Source organism: Rutilus rutilus (assembly GCF_951802725.1).
Source record: "Rutilus rutilus genome assembly, chromosome: 6".
NCBI lineage: Eukaryota > Metazoa > Chordata > Actinopteri > Cypriniformes > Leuciscidae > Rutilus > Rutilus rutilus.
The window spans coordinates 39,720,666-39,739,472 of NC_140214.1; the positions used below are offsets into that span (position 1 = coordinate 39,720,666).

At 38.8% G+C, this 18,807-nt stretch overlaps 1 protein-coding gene and 2 long non-coding RNA genes across 4 annotated transcripts in view; 2 read left to right on the top strand and 1 right to left on the bottom strand.

Moving 5' to 3' along the window:
• LOC311291336 (NACHT, LRR and PYD domains-containing protein 3-like) overlaps positions 1-6,921 on the bottom strand; it is a 32,204-nt gene extending 25,283 nt beyond the window's left edge. For both annotated transcript variants that reach the window (XM_084410306.1, XM_084410307.1), the window contains exons 1-6: positions 6,406-6,921; positions 4,168-4,293; positions 3,472-3,576; positions 3,212-3,296; positions 2,753-2,948; positions 828-2,658 (exon numbers count right to left, since the gene is read on the bottom strand). In XM_084410306.1, coding sequence (XP_084266432.1) covers positions 828-2,658; positions 2,753-2,948; positions 3,212-3,296; positions 3,472-3,576; positions 4,168-4,226 — 2,276 coding nt within the window. In that variant the 5' untranslated portion in view covers positions 4,227-4,293; positions 6,406-6,921. The remainder of the gene's footprint in view (positions 1-827; positions 2,659-2,752; positions 2,949-3,211; positions 3,297-3,471; positions 3,577-4,167; positions 4,294-6,405) is intronic.
• Positions 1-18,807, top strand: part of LOC311291369 — a 205,932-nt gene that overhangs the window by 117,195 nt on the left and 69,930 nt on the right. The window lies entirely within an intron of this gene.
• Positions 17,672-18,594, top strand: LOC311291364. The gene is made up of 4 exons (XR_014627550.1): positions 17,672-17,999; positions 18,093-18,294; positions 18,393-18,434; positions 18,504-18,594. It is a non-coding gene; the product is annotated as an uncharacterized lncRNA (long non-coding RNA).

The following is an 18,807-nucleotide window of genomic DNA, read 5'->3' on the forward strand; positions in this document are numbered from 1 at the left end:
GAACCTAAGAAATTTTATTTGTTTTTAATATTTCAAGATTAAGGTCAACCGATGTCTGATGCCGATATCTTAGAGAGCAGGGTGGCCAATGGGTGATATATCATTAATTTAAAGATAGTAAAAAAGCATCCAAAACAATTGCTGAAGTGAAATTTATAGTTATTTTACTTAATTACTAAATTAAAAAATATATATTTAAAAAAATTATATGAAAAAAAGAGATTTTGAACGATAAAAAAAAAAAAAAAAAAAAGTAAAAAAACTTTTTGTAGAAAACCCATCTTAAAATGTGTACATCAAATATGATACAACATTATCTAAATCTCTCGATCTACATATTGCATTACATTATTAATACATTAAAGAATTACTCATAGAAATAAGCATTTAAAATATCTAATTACTGGAAGAAACAGAGGGATAACTAATATATGATGTGGTAATATATATGTACTTTAAGTTAGATGTATTATAAAAATCTCAATGTTTTATGCTATAACCTTTCAGAATTTCATCTTACTTTTTGGCAATGTAAATAACATCTGTACCAAATTAAATTCTTTGCCCTCAGTTTGGGTATATGAATAAAATGTCAGAATTCTATACAATTCATAAGAGTCTGGTGTATCATATGATACAAAACAAATATGCAAACATTTTTCCATGGTATTTTATATTTTTTCTTAAGGTTTGATCAACTGTACACACACACACACACTTTACAGGTATAGGTTCATGTTTATGATGGGGAATCACTATAGAGTAATGTAGATAAATGCATTTTTCAGATGAGAGCTAAACATGACAAAATATATTAAAAGACTTACAGGGCTCTTCTGGAGGTTTTGATGACTGCCGATAATCTAATGAGACACTCGTCTGATTTCTTGAATTTCTGAAACTCAAACTCCTCCAGCTCTTCCTCTGATGTCAACAACACAAAGGCTAAAGCAGACCACTGGGCAGGTGAAAGGTCACCAGATGAGAGACTTCCTTTGCTAAGGTGGGTCTGAATCTCTTTCACCAGAGTTTGGTCGTTCAGTTCATTCAGACAGTAGAACAGATTGATGGATCTCTCTGCAGGAAGATTATCTTCTAATTTCTGCTTGATGTACTGAACTATTACCTGGTTGCTCTGGTCATTGCCGTCTTGCTGTGTTAACAGACCTCGTAAGAGTCGTCGATTGGACTGGAGTGACAGACCGAGGAGGAAGCGAAGGAAAAGGTCCAGGTGTCCATTGTCACTCTCGAGCGCCTTGTCCACTGCAGTCTTGAGAAAATCAATCATGGATTCATTTCTGTTTTCCTGTTCTGTAGACTCATGATCAAACACACTTGTCTTGTTGATGTCTAGAAACAGATGTGCATAAAGGGCTGCAATAAACTCTTGAATGCTCAAGTGAACAAAGCAGTACATGGTACCAAGAACGATCCCTGTTTCCTCCTTAAAGATCTGGGTACACATGCCTGAGTACACTGATGCCTTATAGACGTCAATACCACAGGCTTCCAGGTCTGTGTCATAGAAGATCAGGTTGTTTCTTTCCAGCTGATGAAATGCCAGTTTCCCCAGTGAAAGGATGGCGTCTTTATCCCAGGAAACATCTGGTGTGTATTCTCCATCATACTTTCGGCGGCTCTGCTGGATCTGAAACCGGAGAAAGTGTGTGTACATTTGTGTCAGAGTCTTGGGAGTGTCTTCAGTGTTTGATTCCTGCAGTGTTGTAGAGATCTCATCAGCTTGAGTGTTTTTCACATCATTATTTCTTTCCTCCTCCAGAATGTTCTGGAGAACAGTGGCTGAAATCCAGCAGAAGACTGGGATGTGGCACATGATAAAGAGACTCTCTGATTGTTTAATGTGATCTATGATTGTGTTGGCCTGATTCTGATCAGTGAATCTTTTTTTGAAGTACTCTTGCTTTTGTGCGTCACTGAATCCTCGTATCTCTGTCAGCCGGTCGATGCAGTCAGGAGGAATCTTACTGGCAGCTGCTGGTCTGGTGGTGATCCAGATGAGAGCAGAAGGAAGCAGATTTCCCTTCATGAGGTTCGTTAGGAGAACATCCAGAGAGGCTGGTGACGACACATCACGCCACGTCTCATTACAATCAAACTGCAGAGGAAGGCGACATTCATCCAGTCCATCAAGGATGAACAGCACTTTGAACTGATTCCTTCTTGTAAGGTTCAGTCCTTTTGTCTCTGGGAAAAATTTAGTTATAAGGTCCATCAAACTTAGTTTTTCTTTCTCCTTTAAGTTCATCTCTCTGAATGGAAGAGGAAATATGAAGCTGATATCTTGATTTTCTTTTCCTTCAGCCCAGTCCAGAACAAACTTTTGCACAGAGACTGATTTCCCGATGCCAGCGACTCCTTTTGTCAGTACAGTTCGGATCTCCTCGTCTTGTTCAGGTGCTTCAAACAAATTTGTGCAATCAACCTGTATCTCTTGTGCTTCAAGACGTCTGGAAGCAACTTCAATCTGTCTCACCTCATGTTCAGTATTGACCTGTTCACTGCCACCCTGAGTGATATAGAGATCTGTGTAGATGTTATTCAGAAGTGTGGAGTCACCTTGCTTCGCAATTCCTTCAAACACACATTGATACTTCTTCTTTAGGCCACATTTCAGCTGATGAATGAAGAACAGCTCATCTAAACACAGGAACAGACAATAGATAGTTTTAATCTTAATTTTCTCTCCTACATTTATAAGAGACGATCTGACAGATGATCATGAGTCTCTTACCTTCTAGAGCATCAGCAGCTTCATCTTGCTTCATCTCTCTCAGGTAATGTAGTGTGAGATCAAGAGCTGATTCTTTGATACTGGATCTGTTCTCAATAAAGTCCTTCACTAAGTGTTGTGTGTTCCCATTTTGTAATATTTTCTTTAACTTCTCCAGCTCATTCTTCAGAAATGTGATTATTTTGATCTCAAGATCCTACACACAAAAGTAAGAGAAAAGACAGAATAAAACAATGTAAGCCAAATTGTACATCTACATTTGGTCAACACTATTTATTCAATAATTATAATACATGTATATTAAAAATCCTGTTAAAAGACTAACATGCTAACCAAGTTGTGCTAAAATGTGTTTAAAAGGAAAAAATAAGTGATCAAGAAAAATTTAATTACATTTTTTTCTTCAATAACATTTGTTTGTTAGAAATATTAAACATTTATAAAAATGTGTTTTCCTACCTGGAAGATCCCTAGAAGATCATCTTTGAAATTCTCGTGGTTCCTGTGAGTCTGAACGTCTGAGTCTAATGTCTCATATTGAAGCCTGTAATCAAATTAGTAAAATAAAATACTAACTGATATTTTACAGAAAGAGAAATAAGCATTAGTTGTGAATACACTGACAAATATTTGATCTAAATATGTTTCATGATTGGTATTCACTGATACAACTTTTAAACACAGTCAACGTGTGACAAAAAATTTGTAACACAAAATACCTTTTATTAGATGATGGCGTTTTCTCACTGAAGTCTGGTGGATGACCTTTAGACTGATCACTCTTCAGAGACACAGAGCTGGACACATGTGAGCCTGATCTTACACTGATGACACAAAGAACAGAGAGAGAGAAAACACTTTAGTAAAGGAGGATCAACTGTGTGTGAAACACATCTGTGTCTTTATCTAATCCTCCACAGAAATACACACACTCACACAATCAACAGTTTTATAGTTAACCATCATTTTGTTTACTGGCTCACATTAGTTTAACAATTACTTTAATATACATGAGTGAGATTAAATATGTTGAGGATTATAATTTAAGAGAACATGTCAAATTTTTGTTTATTGACAGAATAGAGAGTAGAATGTCTGTATGACACAGTTTTGTTAGCATACTTGAATTAAATTAAGTGTATAGTTGTTTTCTAATGTCTATCAATAATTTTATGATCTAAAAACTAAAGTAATTTATTCGGATTAATTCAGCTTCTAGAAGGTTATTAAATTATTAACTGTGATATTTTCTATAGAGTAAACAGTGCTTTATAGTTAATGTCAGTGTTAATTTAAGAAGTTCAAAAGTTGTGCAAAGCATTTGCAAATATAAAACAATGCTTAAAGTTTTGTTATTGACAGGAAAACACAAAGTCCAGTCGAGTTTAAACTGATGAAAACAGACGCAGTCTTACCTGTGTTTCTCTGATAGACTCATCTGAGAGAGAGAGTCCTTTCCTCTTTCCTCTGACATACTGCAGCTAAACTGACACTGAAAACTGATCAGCACTGCTTTCTGAAAACACTCAATCCTTCATCACCTGGAAATGACACCATTTTACACAGATGAAGAACATCTTATTTAAAGCTACAATATGCAAGAATTTTTGGCCTCTAGAGGGCGCTACATTCCAAACAACAACAACGGCGTAGCTTGATGACGATGTGAAGGAGCGTGGAATGATGGGAACTGTCATTTTAAACTCCACCGTGGATGTAAATCAGTCAGACGGGAATCGAAAAATCATGTTCATGGATGAGGTTAAGTTTTATTTTTATAATGACATGCTTTTTGTGGCGAGGGGGACGTGGTTCAGCGCGGTCTGTAATGGGAGAGAGAGAGAAACGAGACGAGCGAGACGCAAGTAGGTCAAGTGCAAATGACGAACACCTGTGTCTTATTGCAGTGATCGGCGTGGAGAGACCGCTTATAAGCCGCACGCTGGAACGAGAGAGAGACTGGAGAGAAAATTGGACGCAGAGAAAGAAAACTGGTGGATCCGAGCTCTCATTTTTGAACTGTTTTGTGCCGTCGCGGTTGCCACGGTGAATGCGCGTTGTGCACGACTTTTGTTTGTTTTGCTTTATTTTAATAAAGTACGAGTCCCAGTCACGCCGACCCCTGTCTTCTTCCTTCCTGACTCTTGTACCTCATCACACTTTTATTTCATTAAAATGAATTAACCGCAAGAAAAGTAAGGTTTATTACTAAATTGGTTATCATAGATGTTACTGTATGTCGAATTCATTGTTGTGATAACGCGGCGCAGTTTTACGTGTTCTAAACAATTGTTGTAAAAGTACATTCGGACATACCCACATCATTTGCCAAAATACTGATGAATCTTTATGTATAACACATGCAATATTTATTTACATGGCCATAAACACCAGACGTGATACACAATGTCAATAAACTAAACACAAATTCAAAGCAATATATACTTCCCTTACATAACCATAACTATTACCGAATGCTACATTTGGAAAATATAAAATTAAGCATGCTTTGTCGACAGAACCAGCTGCAATCAGTAAAGAATAATTGTGTTCCATAACGACTGCAAGAAACAAGCTAACGTTTGTTGCTTGATAGACGCTACAACTACAACTTCCGCATTTGTCCAGGACTCCACGCAGTACGAGCGGAAACCGAGGGTAACGCGGATATGACGCCATTGACTGGCGACTCCCAGCTCCCCCCTGCTCTAACGCCCCGTTTCCTTGGTTAAAATCGCAATTTTCTCACGACTTAAAAATAGTTGGAAACATTTGGGATATTGTAAGTAATCAACTTAACAAAATATATAACACTGGCCTTGAGATTATGGGATATTTTAATGCAAAATTATTGCATATTGTACCTTTAAGACAATAATGAAGAATGTTGAGTTATCATCAACAACAGCAACAGCAAAAACAATCTATAAAATAAAGTGAGTTACAAACAAATATATTTCCATGTAAAATAACCGAATGGTCTTAATCATTTCTGATTGTTTAATGAGTTTAACTGAGTTTAACTGACCAATTCATTGGGGAACAGAAATGTACAGTGCTGGGAAAACTGAACCCAATTTGTTGTATTCTCTATTACAGTATAATATAATTTTACAATCATATTTACCCAATCTTTATTAACTGTTGAATCGTTTGTCATTTAATCATTACTTCAAGTTCACAATGGTGGTTGATTTCATTACTTTCAAATGATCCCAAAATAACTAATTACGTAAAAGTAACCAGAATTATAATAGACATACTGTATAACTACTAATCATAAAGCTATATGAACTGAAATATTCAGTTTAATAACAGCAGATTGTTGTTCATTGACGTTAGGCTTCATCTCTGTCTACTCTAAATGTCTGCTTCAAAAATACTTTCGATTTCACATCACAAAAACAACAGCCTAAAACATAAGAGGAAATGGGAGAAAATTTTTCAAAAACATATTTGGTTTCAATAACCCTTTATCAATAACACTTTTTGTGTTTTTACTTCAAAAGATTGTAATTTCTGGCAGATTCTTCGTCTGTTCGGAGTAGCAGAAGAACAGCCTTCTGTAACTTCACATTTAAATCACGCTTAATATACAAAATAAAGTTCCTAATAATTACAAATGACTTTAATGGAAAATGTATTAAACTTACTTGCAGTCTTGTCCACTAAGAAGAGAATTTATAAGTATTTTAAACTCAGTAACGCTTGTTGTCAGTCCGCGCGCGTCGTTCTCATGATCTCTTCCTGGGGCTCGTTCTTCGTACGTTGCTTATTACATCCGAGATCAAATGACACATCCAAGATGATTTCATCGTGCTAATCATAATCCGGCTAATTGAGTTCTTCGAACACACTTGCCGGATAGGATTAGTATCGCTGGATTGAGTTATCTGAGATAACTGCGCGTTCACGCGCTGGCTTAAAAGGGGATATGTATCGATAGTGGAAACATTGATCAGCAACGCTGCCATTGGCTGCTCAGCGTGGCCAAAGAGCGCGCACAGTTTTTCTCATATTATATCTCTGTTTTTTCTCCTCAGCAGAGCAAGAACTAATAGTCGAAGTTTATTCGGAATTTTAATGTTTTAATCAAAACGCCAGGGAACACCTCAAAGTCTGCAAAAGCCAGGAGAGAGGGCTGGCAAAAAGTAGCAGACAATTTAAATCCGTTAGAAGTGGCCATGTTAAATGTTTTTATCACTTATTAGCCTATATTTTTGTATTTTAATAATTGCATAATTACTTTGTTCATTGTAATGTCAGTCACCACACTAGAATATGGGAACAAATAAAAGTGAAGTAAATATTCTAATGGTAATTTTTAGTTATATTATAGTCTCTTTTATGAAAGGCACTGTTAAATAAATGGTTGTCTGTTTATAAAACAATCAAGAAAAAGGCTGAGAAAAAAAAAGATCTTAGTAGCCTACACTGTATTTTTGCTGCATTAAATTAAGGCCATATAGTCATTTCAACTGTTAAATCTTGAGTAATGATGAATTGCTTTGACTTGTGGAAGTAAAAACTGATAAACTTATGTTAATGTAAAAATATGTATTGAAGAAGAGTTCAAAAAGAGTTATTGATCACATTTTTCCCAAGTGTAGTTCATTGTAATTACATTGTGTTTTCCTCTTTTGTGCACTTTTACATAATACACCAACACTTGTTAACTTAAGTGGACATTTTCTAACTTTCCAAAGGAAAGAAAGTATAAGACTTTGTAATGTCCATTTGTTTCCATTGCACTGGACAGTGAATAAACCCTCTCAGAGAACTGTCATATGGAGGAACTAGCCTACCTGCAAGTGCATAAAGAACTTTACTTCATTTATACTTGTATGCTTTATGGCTGCAATATAAGTTTAAGGATTCCACATCTACAGAAAGGCCTACAGAAGAGTCTGCACAGACAGAGGAGACATAGGCCTACAGGTGGGCAGTGGATAGCCAACTTTTCCTTTTATTTGTTGCATGAGGCATGTGTCTAATATCTCTTGTTGCAGGCACTTGACCACTGGCTTTTCTTTACAAAGAACAACTGAAATAAAACTCAAGGAACTAAGCATATTTGTCTTTTATTAAACATTTAATGAAAAGTGTATTATTTTTTTTTTGGCAGTGTTGTGTAATATGGCACATGCAAATGCAACAATGTCACAGGCCCTGTCAGGTGTGCAACCCTCAGACTTTTCAGACACTGAAATCTTCCCTTTAGTTAGCCAAAGTTAATTTCATTGTGTGCCCTTGTCCTGGCTAGAGCTGCATTGTAACTGGTTTGGGTCAGGGAATGGGGTCATAAAACACCTGTCTGCAGGCAGGAACATGTCATAATCACCTATGAAGAAATGCAGTTCTGTTAGGATCAGCATAAGTGTATGTAATACAGTGAGCTTGATATTTAATTGTGGAACTTTCCTTACCACTTTCAAATAATGTGCATAAATGTGAATCTCTGAAAATTAAGTCATACACAGATCCTGGCCATTTTGCTTTCACATTTGTGATATGGAAGATTTGTCAACTGCCTTTTTTTTATTTGATATAATATTATTAATCTGGAATATTAAGAATCACAATAGTAACTGGGCTGCACATTTACATTGTGAACCCCCTTTCTGTTCACATAATCCCCTTCATTGAGGCCTTGATGGCAGTCTAGCCTATAAGCCTGAGTGACATACTGTAATCAGCATGGTCATGATCGCATGATCTTCATAAAAAAATATTTAAATAGTCTAATAAATAGTAGGCTATAGTCTAATAAATAAAAAAAATAAAAAAAAGCTGCTTAAAAAAACTGATTTACATTGGGTCTTCAGTGGCTTGGAAATGCCACAAAAAAAAAAAAAAAAAAAAAAAACTAAAACTGTTTTTTAAACCTAAAAGCGCCAGGTAAACTCCGAATGACACGACAAACAGCACTTTCCATCAAGTTCTCCGCATCTCCAATAGTGTAAAGGAAAGAGCCACTCGCAATTAATCTTAGGGTACAGTTTGTGCTGTAGTTAAAGCCCGACTCCGACAAGTCGAAAATAAATGTGCGTTTCCAACAAATTAATAATGTAAACGACAATCTCATGAGTCACGAGGAAAAAAAATATATATCAGAAAGTGCACTATCGCACTGCGCTGGACTTCCCGTATCATCTCCGTTTATGAGCCGCAGTCTAATCCTGTTTACATGAAATAAGCCTGCTCCCGAGCAGGTTTAAGATTGCGCACCTGTTGCTATGACAGCAAGTCCAGGATGAGCGTCGAAGAACCAAACAATCCAAGATCATGCCAAATCGTCAACAATCAAATCCAGCTAACTGAGTTAGCGACGTACGAAGAACGGGCCCCTGAGGGGTATTGCACAAAAGTAGAATTAAGAAAGCCAGGATAACAGAACAGTCGCGGCTTGACCTAGTTTAATCAGTGCATCCTGGCTTAATCCGTTGCACGTTTGCTGAGCCAGGATGAGAACGCGCGGATATGTCAAGCCAGGTGTATATAAGCTGTGTCCCAATGTTGAAGGCTGCATCCTTCGAAGGACGCAGACTTCAAGGATGCAGCCTATGCGTCCTCTGAAGGACGCACCATGTAGCCTTCCTAGGATTTCCTAATTGTGCAACCAGGTGTTCCCGATCACCGCTCCTGGCGCCAAGCAACGGTGCGAGAGGACAGCTGCTATCCTGATCATTCATTTTGATAACTGAGTAAACAGCTATGGAGCCAGAATTGGCTATTGTCATTTTTATGTTTTATATTTTACTGGAGGTCATGGTGTGCCCCGGCGCTGCCGAATCATGTATTTTCGGTTTAGCCCTGTTTGAATACAAAACCCAATTTAATATAAAAAGTCCAGAATTTCTCGCGCTCGTCATCTGCAGCTGTCACAGTTGCCAGGCGACAAGAACAATCCTTCGTAGGCTAGACCGGTCCGAGCGCGTCAGATGCGCCCTTTGATATGGGACGCTGCTGTAGTTAGCAACAATTTGTTAATATTGTGACAATAAGCCTACATTTTGTTACTTTAATTTTCGGAACTGCATATTTCGTTAAGTATTCACTTACAAATGTGAAGTAACCTGAAGTACTTTTTTCCCTCACATCACAATGTGATTAAATTACACTACACAAAAGTATATAATGTAACAACCAGATATTACTGTATATTGAAAATATACAGAAGTAAAATGCAACATAGCCTACGCAGTAATGCAGTAGTAGCCTAACATAAATGCAGTAAAAGTACTTTTTTCAGAAAGCCGTCGATTGAATCAGCCCTGCAAACCTGTTGGTAGACAATTTAGTGGATAGTGGAAATATGCACTTTAACACTCTGGAGACCATCCCAGATGATGTCCCACCAGCAGGAGGCATTACCAGGGGCAGCCCATCCCGGTCCAGCAGCTCCAGCGTCTCCCTGCTCAGCTCAATAGAGTCTACATCATTTTTTTTTCTTATTTTATGTATTGTAAAATTAAATGTTTATTTTATGTTGATTTTGATATGTTTAACGTATTTTGTAAATAGTTGGAAAAAGTACTTTAATGTAGCCTATAGAACAAATGATTTTCATTTACCAATTTTATTTGAAAAAATAAAAAGGTATAGAATTTGTTTCATGCAGAAAGTATTACTGTCATTACAAAAAAAACAATGTCCAGAACAATTCATTCTCTTTTATTTACACAATTAAAGTTGCATAAAAATAAATGTACATCATTTTTCTTTTAAAAAATAAAAGTGAAAAAAGTTAAACAAGAATATGTAGAAAATATATATATATTTTTCAATCATTCTCTCAAGAAGAGAAAACAGCCTGTCCATCCTCTCCCTTCTTTCCTGTGCACTCCTCGCCTCTGCCTCCCTCTGTAGTTGCATTTCTTCTCTGATCAAGTCCAAAAACTCGTCCTGTCTCGCCGCCTTTGTGCTGGTGCTGCTGCCCCTGGCTCCTCCTCACCGTGGGCACCCACTACTGAACTCGGCCCTGGTGTGTCCTCAGGGATTGAGGCGATGAGGACAGGGGGGTTGGTGCAATGCATCTGTCCCAACACCTCATCCATGAGGACAAACCAGGGCCAAGCTTCAGCAGTGGGTTTCCCACTCACACCCTCTCCTGTCCCAGGACACTTGCAATCCTAAAGGCAGAGCAAATGAACCATGGCTTGTTAACAACAACAGGACAATACATTTCAGCAAAGATGTGTGTATTACTTTTCTTTATATATAGACCCATTTTTTCCTGAATTGTTCTAAAAAAAGAAGAAAAGGGTACTTAACACAGAGGAGCAATCTTAAGTGCATTGTTAATGTGACATACTAAAATATGTTATTTTTTTTTGGTTCTGGGTGAAATCATTTATTTTCTTAAACTTGCTCATTTTAATAGAGCATTATTTGGGTCTGTGAGATCGGGACTTTTATTTTAAAAAAAGTTAAACAAGGACTGGGACTTTTATTCTAAAAAGTGAATTGAGGACTGGGATGGAAGAGCTGTATCGCGCCAGCGCCCTCACAGTTGCTGGGATAATGTGCGACGCATACACGTTTGCTTCTGTCTCTTCATTTTTTCCTGTTTTCACAGGTATGCCTTTAACAATAACTAAACAATATGCATACGAGTCATGTGAGATCTTTGTGTATGTTCATGTTGTCATTTCATTGTTGTATTTTATGCATAAATGTTCTGGTTGGTGAAGATAGTGAATGTGTGTAGATCGTCCGACATTTTGTGGATGTTGTGATAGCATGTGCTCGTGTAATGCATTTATTTTGATTCATACAGGCTCCAGTTACCAGGTATAGTGTTCATTCATTAGTTAACTTGTATTAAATTTGTGTTTTGGTTTATTAGAGTTCATGTGTATAAATATCAATGTATTTCTCCTGCCAAATGTTTCAAACAGCCATTTCAGTGCAAACGCAGTTAATACTGTTCTATTTCCTGACAATTCAGAGACAAAAACTAATGTTAATGTAATGTGATGGCAGTGCTGATTTTAAAATCAGTAACTATAATGTTTATGTATGGGTTACATACACATATTCTCAGGTTTCTAGGCCTTACATGTTTAGTCATGTGTTGATTTTATATACATAAAATACCCTTTAGCTCATTCTGAGTAAATTTAAAAGAGCCATGTGAAAAGCTATAATGTATAATTTGATGTGGAGAAAAAAAGGAAAATGTAAATGTGAAATGTGCATTGTTGTGATAATAGAGAAAATGAAAGAATGACACTCGTGCACTAATTAGGAAAAAAATACTTTATTTGAAAACAATGTGGAAAAACACATTGAATAAACAGTTGCTGGAGATTATGTGCGACGCATACACGTTTGCTTCTGTCTCTTCATTTTTTCCTGTTTTCACAGGACTTTCTAATCTGTAAACAAGGCTTTCTGCACGGGGCCTGTAACAGATTTGTGGGGGCTCGTCCGGGATGAAGTCCGGTACGTGGGTCGCCTTGTATCAGCCGAAGGAGTGAGGATAGATCCTCGCGATCTTGAAGCAGTGACCTCACTCAAGAGTAACAAACCTCAGACAGTAGGAGAGGTGAGGAGACTCCTCGGATTCCTCGGATACTATCGGCCATTCCTACAAGACTTTTCACGTGTGGCCAAACCAATCTACGAATTGCTCCAGACACAGCCGGGGGCAACTATGCATCAGTACAGTCAAAGGAAGAGAAAGTGTCCCCAGATGCCCTCTCGAACACCAGTGGAATGGACCGGTCAGCACCAGAAAACACTCGACCTGCTCATTGACATGCTGGTAAATCCCCCGGTCTTGGCTTACCCGGACTTCGACCTCCCATTCGTGCTACACACTGACGCATCAGAAAGGGGACTCGGGGCTATCCTTTATCAGCACCAGGATGGAGGGCTGCGGGTCATCGCCTACGGTTCTAGGACCCTTTCCCCAGCTGAAAAGAACTACAGACTGCATAGTGGGAAGCTGGAGTTTCTTGCATTAAAGTGGGCGGTATGCGAGAAGTTCAGGGACTATTTGTTTTACGCCCCTCACTTTATCATTTACACAGACAATAATCCCTTAACCTATGTTATGAGCACTGCAAAACTAAATGCAGTAGGCCATCGTTGGGTGGGAGAACTGTCAGATTTTCGCTTTGAAATCAAACATCGACCTGGCAAAGCGAACATTGACGCTGACACGCTATCACGCCTCCCTCTTGACATGGAGAAATATGTCACGGAGTGCACGGAGGACCTGTCGGCAGAGGTGATACGAGCGGTCTGGGATGGAACTCATGCTGCTAGGAAGAAGGATGTGGCTTGGATTGCAGCACTCAGTATGGCTCACGAAGGCATGGACCAATTATCCCCTGCCCCCTCATTGCCACCTATAAGCAAGGTCGAACTCGCCAAAGCTCAAAGGGATGATCCAGTGGTCTCTAGGATAATAGAGATGAAAGAGGCAGATGAGGTGCCGGATGAAGACAGGAGGAGAAGTGTGACTGGTCCAGCCAGGAAACTCTTAAGAGAATGGAGCAAGCTGTCTTTGCAGGACGGATGCCTGTATTAGGCATGTGGCTGGAAGGAAACAGCTCGTCCTGCCGACCAAGTATAGACAACTTGCCCTGGAGTACCTGCATGATAGGATGGGACACCTCGGCCAAGAAAGAGTAATCCACTTAATGAGAGAGAGATTCTACTGGCCCCATATGAAGAGGGAAGTGGAGGAGTATATCACCAAAAGGTGTCCATGCATCAAAGCAAAAAAACCTGTCACTCATGTCCGAGCACCCATGGGATGTATAACTTCCAGCTCGCCATTGGAACTTGTCTGCATCGACTATCTGCACCTGGAGCAGAGTAGGGGAGGATATGAGTACATACTAGTGGTTGTAGATCATTTCACACGATTCGCTCAAGCTTACCCAACGAGAAACAAGTCCGGACGGACAGCGGCTGAACGGTTGTTTAATGACTACATCCCTCGGTTTGGCTATCCAGGGAAGCTACATCATGACCAGGGCAGAGAGTTCGAAAATGAGCTGTTCAGAAATCTCCGACAACTGGCTGGAGTGCGTCATTCAAGAACATCTCCATATCACCCTCAAGGGAACCCAGCTGAGAGATTTAACCGGACGCTCCTGCAGATGCTCCGAACAATGGCTGAGGAAGAAAAAACAAAGTGGAAAGATCACCTGCCACAGATTGTACATGCCTACAATTGCACTCGGCATGAGTCAACTGGGTATTCCCCATTCTACCTGCTGTATGGACGACATCCTCGACTTCCTATTGACTTGATCTTCGGGCTGGTTGAAGAAGAAGAGGGGCAAACGCCCAGAGGTTTTGCCGAACAGTGGGCTAGAAAAATGGGTGAGGCATACCATATAGCGAGCGAGAGCAGCAAGCAGGCAAGTGCACGAGGCAAAGCTCAGTACGACCTCAAAGTCAAAGGTGCAATACTAAGACCTGGAGACAGGGTATTAGTCAGGAACCTCAGTGAGCGTGGAGGCCCGGGAAAACTCAGACCATACTGGGAGAAAACTATCTATGTGGTCAAAGAGCAAGTGGCTGAGAACCCAGTGTATAAGGTGACCCCTGAGAATGGATATAAGAAGGGAGAACGCACTTTACATCGAAACCTGCTGTTGTTGGTAAATGATTTACCTGTGGAAACTCCTTCAGATCTTAGGAAACCTGTGAAGCAGAAGCAAAATGGACAAAAGGACAGAGAAAGACAGAGCAAGGAGCTTACTTACCACGGGGGAGAGGAGACGGATTCGGACGAGGACGACACTGGAGAGTATTGGTTGAGGATTCCTTCAAGTTGGGCCGAGCCTAGAAGGCAAAATACTTACCGTCCAAGTCCAGAACCAAGTCAGGAGAATCCACTGGTGGAAGTGGCGCCACCAGCGTCTGCAAATGGAGAGCAAGATCAACTACAAGTGCCACTACAAGAAGGATATACTCAAAACAGTAGTCGTTCATTGGATGAACCTGCTCACTGCTCCATACCCTCACAAAGGAGTGAAGAAGATGGTGAAATCGAGAGTCTTTGGATAAATGATGCAAGGGACTATCCAGCAGAAGAAGATCCGGTTATACTGAGACGATCTGCACGAGAGAGAAAACCAAAGAGCAGGTTCACATATGAGACACTGGGTCAACCCTCGATACAAACTCAGCCTGCACTCCACAGTATAGCAGCTTATACACTTCCATACTTACCTGTGTGGACAACACCTTATCCCCTACCACATCCCTTTCAGAGTACACCTTACACAGAAATAAACACATTTACACCTTTCACCTACACAGTGCCAGTATATTGAGCAAAATAAGTGGTATTTTGAACAAAATTTATTGTACTGAATTGTGTGAGTTTCGTAACTGGAGCCTCTTTCATTTTGTCGGGGAGGATGTGACATACTAAAATATGTTATTTTTTTTTGGTTCTGGGTGAAATCATTTATTTTCTTAAACTTGCTCATTTTAATAGAGCATTATTTGGGTCTGTGAGATCGGGACTTTTATTTTAAAAAAAGTTAAACAAGGACTGGGACTTTTATTCTAAAAAGTGAATTGAGGACTGGGATGGAAGAGCTGTATCGCGCCAGCGCCCTCACAGTTGCTGGAGATTATGTGCGACGCATACACGTTTGCTTCTGTCTCTTCATTTTTTCCTGTTTTCACAGGTATGCCTTTAACAATAACTAAACAATATGCATACGAGTCATGTGAGATCTTTGTGTATGTTCATGTTGTCATTTCATTGTTGTATTTTATGCATAAATGTTCTGGTTGGTGAAGATAGTGAATGTGTGTAGATCGTCCGACATTTTGTGGATGTTGTGATAGCATGTGCTCGTGTAATGCATTTATTTTGATTCATACAGGCTCCAGTTACCAGGTATAGTGTTCATTCATTAGTTAACTTGTATTAAATTTGTGTTTTGGTTTATTAGAGTTCATGTGTATAAATATCAATGTATTTCTCCTGCCAAATGTTTCAAACAGCCATTTCAGTGCAAACGCAGTTAATACTGTTCTATTTCCTGACAATTCAGAGACAAAAACTAATGTTAATGTAATGTGATGGCAGTGCTGATTTTAAAATCAGTAACTATAATGTTTATGTATGGGTTACATACACATATTCTCAGGTTTCTAGGCCTTACATGTTTAGTCATGTGTTGATTTTATATACATAAAATACCCTTTAGCTCATTCTGAGTAAATTTAAAAGAGCCATGTGAAAAGCTATAATGTATAATTTGATGTGGAGAAAAAAAGGAAAATGTAAATGTGAAATGTGCATTGTTGTGATAATAGAGAAAATGAAAGAATGACACTCGTGCACTAATTAGGAAAAAAATACTTTATTTGAAAACAATGTGGAAAAACACATTGAATAAACAGTTGCTGGAGATTATGTGCGACGCATACACGTTTGCTTCTGTCTCTTCATTTTTTCCTGTTTTCACAGGACTTTCTAATCTGTAAACAAGGCTTTCTGCACGGGGCCTGTAACATTAACACTGCAAAATATGACACATCAAGATATGCATACAAAATACTTAAGAAATCATATTTCTGTATACTAAAATTTGTTTAAAACCACATAGCTTGCATGACAGCACTACAAAAACACATAAAAGTGAAACCCCATTGCCTTATCTACTGCTTTTCTTATTGTTTTGGGCTTTATTGGGTGAGTGATATTTCTTATAATAAGTGCAAATATTACAGATAGGTCGTTAAACTATAACGTTATTACCACAAGTTTTGCCTAAAACTACCTGATAAATGAAGCCACGCAATGGTGACGAAGGAGTTAAGAAGAAGTTTATAAGAAAATTTAACTCTGGTTTCGCTAGCTATTTGAGTAAATGAAAACATAATACTTACATTTAAATGTGAATTTGCCGTCCACCACCGATCTCTAGTCTCGGCCGCCTTTAAAAATAAATAAATAAATGCTGTCTTCAACGGCGCGCAATGACTTATGGGGTAGGATAGGCCGCTAAGTGTCCATTTATGTATCCTTCTTTTCACGGGGAAACGAAGGGTGCATTTGGCGTCGCTTTTGAATCAGGGAAGCCTTCGTCGCGGCGCGATGACGCAACCGGCCTTCGAATACGGCCTTCGGAGGATGGAGAATTGAATTGGGACAGCCTTCATCGAGCCGCGGTGACGCAATCGGCCTTCAAATGCGACCTTCCAAGGATGCAGCCTTTGAATTGGGACGTCCTTCGTCGCGCCGCGGTGACGCAATCGGCCTTCAAATACGGCCATCCGGCCTTCAAATACGGCCTTCGAAGGACGCAGCCTTCACTTTGGGACACAGCTATAGTTTGGATAAATGCGCGTTCACGGCATTCTTAAAAAGATCGCGAAATCGATCACAGAATCACCGATGCAAAAATGGACAAAACCCGTGCGGCATACTTTTCGCCTAATGAGCAACAGCTTCTTATGGAAACATATGAAGAAGTGAAACATATAATTTGTAAAAAAGGCAATACAGCTGCTGTAATAAAGCAAAGAGAGAATGCTTGGCAAACAATAGCGGACCGATTGAATGCGTAAGTAGTCCAAATAACCAGTGCTCCACTGAAACCCTCATAATTACAATTAATTTTACTTGTATTTACAATTCATTTTCAGTTACTTGTCATTTTCAAAAATAATTGTATACTTTGCCTTAAATGTGTCCAGTGGACATGCATTTTACATGAAGAATAATTGCAAACACTTACCCACTATGTGCATCTATTTGATATATTTAGTTTCTTTTATGTCTCTAATCTGTTTAATCTTTTTACTATTACTATTTACTATCTATTTGTATGTAGGTTTTGTTTCTAATTGATTTGATGTAATCTATAATCAGATAATTTGCTCTATTTTCATCCATCTAATCTATTTTATCATTTGTATCTATCTATTCCTCTTAAAGAACAAACATGTCTGGCCAAAAAAGGACTTGGCAGCAAGTCAAGATTAAATACAAGAATATTTTGCAGGCTGGTAAGTGACTTGTTTGCTGAGAACATAGGTGACATGTTTGCTGACATTTTATTATCTGTGCTGATTTTAGCAATAAAAAAAAAAAGTCATATATCTGGTACGGGGGGTGGCCCTCCAACCCAAGACTTCACCCCAGCAGAGGAGCTGGCCCTGGACTTAAATAAAGGGAAGCCAGTGATTGAAGGGATCCAGGGAGGGACAGCCACTGACTCTGGCCCAGCAAGGGAGACTGGCCTCTTCATACAATGTACATTATTGTCATACTACTGCACATGGAAAATATTGAAATCCATTTATATTTTGTTATGTGGACTGTGTGACTTTGCCTTATACCTTGCAGTGGCTGGTAACACCCTTACACTTTTGGAGCCACCAGACTATGATTCGCTGGTGAGTATTCTTTATTAAATCATAGGCTTTGCATGTTCTGTCAAAAATATCAATACAAGTAATGAATATGGCAGAGGGAAGCCACATCTACAGCAGTGGAGTGCACTTCTGCCGATGATGAGACCGTGTCGCTGGACTCCAGAAGGCTCGAGGTATCATGTCAATTTTGTGGAAGTAGACACATTTTTTAAGTTTATAATAGATAAGAAGTCAGGGAAGTGGTACTAATAGAAAATATCATTTGTTAAAGGATCCTGACATTGGGCAGCCTGATAAGCAGCCTGGTAACATAGTGAGTATCACCTAAAGTAAATTTACATTATGCAAAAATTCTGCTATGCTAACTAAAAGGTGTTCACAGAATTCACAAACTGTCAGAAATCTCTACACAACACATCTTAAGAGACAGATCGAGCTGACAGAAGTCAAGATTGATGTGAGTAAAAGAAAGCTGCAGGACATGGACCTTGAGATGCAAATTAAACGCAAGACACTGAGGAAACTAGAACTGGAAATCCAGAAACTAGAAAGAGAAGTAAGTGACTTCAGTTCATACTGTAACCATGACTGTAACACAATGTATTAATCATCATAATTTCTTCTCTCCAAAGCTCCAAGCTGACAAGTGATAACAGCAAAATAATAAAAGAAAAATATTCCAAAAC